At 66.1% G+C, this 3,818-nt stretch overlaps 1 protein-coding gene across 1 annotated transcript; it reads right to left on the bottom strand.

Moving 5' to 3' along the window:
* Positions 1-939: 939 nt before the first annotated feature.
* Positions 940-3,475, bottom strand: TMEM121B (transmembrane protein 121B). Its single transcript, XM_061444738.1, is given in 1 exon segment — positions 940-3,475. A coding segment is annotated over 1 exon segment (2,043 nt). The 5' UTR covers positions 3,085-3,475; the 3' UTR covers positions 940-1,041.
* Between the last annotated feature and the right edge of the window lie 343 nt (positions 3,476-3,818).

Raw genomic sequence — 3,818 nt, 5'->3', positions numbered from 1 at the left:
GCTTTCTGCACTGATATGCAAGGCTCGCCAAGCCCGGTGCCCACCCCAAGCAGCACCAACATCCTCTGCTCTGCTGTTTGGGATGGGGCAGTTTGCAGGCTGAGCCCTGTCTCTGTGCTCTCATGCAGACATGGAAGGGGGCCAGAGGAAATCTTTCCAGCCTTCCTGGCTGATGGAAAGGGAGACAGTACACTCGGCATAAAAGAAAACCAATGCTGATCCCATAAACATGCATATTCACAGAAATGAGAGCCCCAGCACCTGGGTGCTGCTGGCTGAAGCGAGCAATAGGCTGCTGTAAACCCTGTTCTCACCAGAAGTAAACGTCTCGGTGGTAGTGAAATGGAGCCTAAGCCCCTGCATTATGTCCATGCTGGATTTGCCTGTTTCTTTAGCATGTGAAGTTAACATAAGATGCAAAAGGTTGAAGCACAGAGGTAGACGGTATTGGCTTGGAGAAAGTGGCTCCTAGGCTTGAAATGACCAGCTAGCTGGCATGCTCCCAGAGGTCCTCCAGCTGGAACAACTCTATGCTGCTAGGAAACGGAGGCAGAAGCTTTGCAAGACCTAGTGAAACCAAAGCGCGCTTCCTTTGGCCCTGCCCGCACCCCAAAGGCACGTCCCTGCTGGCCAGGGCCCTCTCGCATCTTCTTGTGGTCAGCAGGAGTTACTAATGGAGGGGACAAAATCCACCATTTGGTCCCTGTTTGTTGTGTAGGAGGGAAAGGAAAACCTAAACTTTTATGGTCACAAAGCAGCGAGATGTCCTGGCGGGGAGCGGGAGGGGAAGAGCGGGATCCCCCGAACAGCACGGAGGGGCAGGACTCGACGTGAAGGGCAGGTGTGTTTTCCAGGGACAAGCGCCAGCCGTAGGCCCGTGCAGGCAGTCGGGTTTGCGCTGAGCTTCCGCTGCTGGATGTGTCCGCGGGACAGGGAGGAGAGCGAGAGCCCTTCTCCCGCTCGGCCGCGGCGGCGGGAACCTGAGCAGGACCGCAGCGACGCTGCGGGGAGCCCCTCGGGGGGCGGCGGCCCGGGGGAGGCTCAGCCCTGCGCGGTGACCGCCAAGGCGTTCACGTACCCGTGGGGCCCCACGTCGGCGTCCGAGAGCCCGTGGGCCAGCGGGGCGGCGGCGGCGGGAGCGGCAGCGCCGGGGCCGTACTTGACGGGCGGCGGGGCGGCGGCGGGGCGGAGGAGGCAGCAGGTCTCCAGCGCCTCCAGGCCGCGGCAGGCCAGGAAGAAGAGGTTCTTCAACATGAAAAGGGAGAGCGGCTGCTGGTAGCGCAGGAGCAGGAGGCAGCGCAGCGCCAGGAGCGGGGCGTCCAGCAGCCCGGCGGGCAGCAGGAGGTGGAGGGCGAGGCGAGCGGCGCCGGGGGGGCGGGCGGCGCTGAGCTCGTACAGCCACAGCACCGGCGAGGCCAGGCAGAGGAAGTAGACTGCGATGAGGAGGTAGCGCAGCGGGGCGGGCAGCGGCGCCGGCCGCCCGGGCTGCAGCACCAGCTCCAGCAGGGAGAAGCTGTCGAGGAGGTCGAGGCAGGTGGCGAGGAAAGCGGCGGCGGCGCGGTGCTGCGGCGGCGGCTGCGGCGGCAGGAGCAGCTGCCCGGCGCCCTCGGTGCCGATGGCCCGCAGCAGGCAGTACAGCAGCGGGGCGGAGAGCGCCAGCGTGATGCGGAAGCCGGTGGTGCCCAGCGGCAGGCGCAGCTCGATCAGCTCCAGGATGGAGGTGCCCAGGATCAGCGCCGCCTTGGGCGTGAAGGCGATGGAGTAGATGAGCCAAGCGAGGTGAGCGTAGGCAAAGTCGCCGCCGCGGGGGGGAACCCCGCCCCCCCGGCCCCCGGCCCCGCGCCCGCCGGGGGGGCCGTGCAGCAGCAGCGGGTGCGGCGGAGGCGGCCCGGGGGGCGGCGGGGGCCGCTCTCGGCGGCGCGCCCGGCTGTTGCGGCAGAAGAAGATGCCCCAGCCGGCCGCCAGCACCAGGTCGGTGGCGATCCAGCTGCACCAGTACAGGTCGGTGACTGCGATCAGGTACAGGTCCAGCAGCGCGCCCTGCCCCAGCAGCAGCACCAGGGACAGCGCCTGGAAGCCCCAGCGCCTCCCGCCCGCCGCCCCGCCGGGCCCTAGCAGCGCCGCCGCCGCCGCCCCGCCGCCCACCGTCCCGCCGCCCGCCGCCGCCCCGTACAGCTCCGCCGCCGTCATGCTGCGGCCCGGGCTCCCGCCGCTGCTGCTGCTGCTGCCGCCGCTGCTAGGGAGCGGCGAGGCGGCGGCTGGCGGCGGGGCGGCGGGCGGCGGCACCAGAGGCTTGCTGATGCTGATGCTGTCCTCCTCCTCTTCTTCTTCTTCCTCCTCCTCCTCCTCCTCCTCGGTGCTGCTGCGGGGGCTGCGGGTGCGGCGGGCCCGCGCCGAGCCCGAGCTCGACCCCGAGCCCCGCCGGCTGCCGCCGCTGTTGGAGCCCCCCGGGAAGAGGGGCTGCCGGTCGGCGGCGTGCGGCAGCGGCGGCGGCGGCGGCGGCGGCGGCGGCTGGAAGGAGCCCGAGGAGGAGGAGACCGAGCGCTGGTTGGAGGCAGCGCGGTGCATGGTCCTCCCCGGCCCCCGAGCCGGCGCGCCGGGCCCGACGGCCGCGCCGCGGCCCCCGGCCCGCCCCCAGCCCGCCCCCCGCGCCGCCGCACCGGCAGCGGCAGCGGTGCGGAGACCCCGAGCGGCGGGAGCCGGCAGGCGCTGCGGGGGGGCCGGGGGCGGCGCTGAGCCGGATCCGCGGCAGCTGCCGGGGCCGGGGCGGGAATCTCCGCTGGCGGCGGTGGGTGGGCTGGGGGGAGCGAGGGGGAGAGGCGCCCCCCGTCCTATCCCCGGGGCTGCGACAGAGCCAGCTCGGGGGGGGCAAGGCCCGGCTGCGTCCTGACCCCCAAGCCCCCGTGAATGAAGCCAACCAGGCTTGGGCGATGCACCCATGGACATGCCACAGCCCCCCAGCACCCACTGCAGAACATCAGAAGTACTTCAGGCTCCCCCGATGTCTCCAGGCTGACCAAGACAATGGCCAGTGGCCTGGCGCAGAGCCCTCCGTTGTGGCTCCTCATCTGTGGTGCTGGGCATTCAGCTGCCCGTACTTGTGGTAACTAATTGTACATCAAAGGAAGTGGCTTTTACCCCATCGATTTCCTGAGTCGAGCCAAGACACACACTGAGGACTCTGCCCAGCTTGCCACAGAATGGTTAGGGTTGGTGGGGCCTTAAAGATCATCTGAATACTACCACCTACCATGGGAAAGGACACCTTCCACTAGACCAGTTTGCTCAACACCCCGTCCAACCTGGCATCGAGCACTACCAGGTGTGGGACAACCTGTTCCAGTGCCTCAGCACCCTCACAGGGAAGAATTTCTTCCTAATATCTAATCTAAATGTACCTTCTGTCAGTTTAAAGCCATTCTCCCTCGTCCTGTCACTACCTGCCCTTTTAAAAAGTTCTTCTCCAGATTTGTTGTAGGCTCTCTTTAAGCACTGGAAGCTGCTCTAAGGTCTCCCCAGAGCTTTCTCTTCTCCAGGCTGAACAAGCCCAACTCTTCCAAACTGTCTTCATAGGAGAGGTGCTTCAGCCTTCTGATCGTCTCCGAGGCCTCCTCTGGACTTGCTTGTGCAGGTCCATGTAACGGAAGAGTGGCTTTAAATTGACGTGAATAGCCCTAAAGTTCCTACTTCTACTGAAAGCACCAGTCAGGGCCTTTACTGACCTGCTAATAATGGCCTTGAATTGCACTTGGCTGCCTGGATCCGTCACAGCACCAGTACTAATGACTTCTTAGCACATCTCAAAGTGGTTTGGTGCT

The sequence above is a fragment of the Pezoporus flaviventris genome, unplaced genomic scaffold (genome assembly GCF_033815535.1).
Source record: "Pezoporus flaviventris isolate CSIRO_AGI_PZ_B2104156 unplaced genomic scaffold, CSIRO_AGI_Pfla_v1 ptg000002l, whole genome shotgun sequence".
Taxonomy (NCBI): Eukaryota; Metazoa; Chordata; class Aves; order Psittaciformes; family Psittacidae; genus Pezoporus; species Pezoporus flaviventris.
Note: the sequence above shows the minus strand (reverse complement) of the source record. Positions and strands in the feature narration are given on the sequence as shown.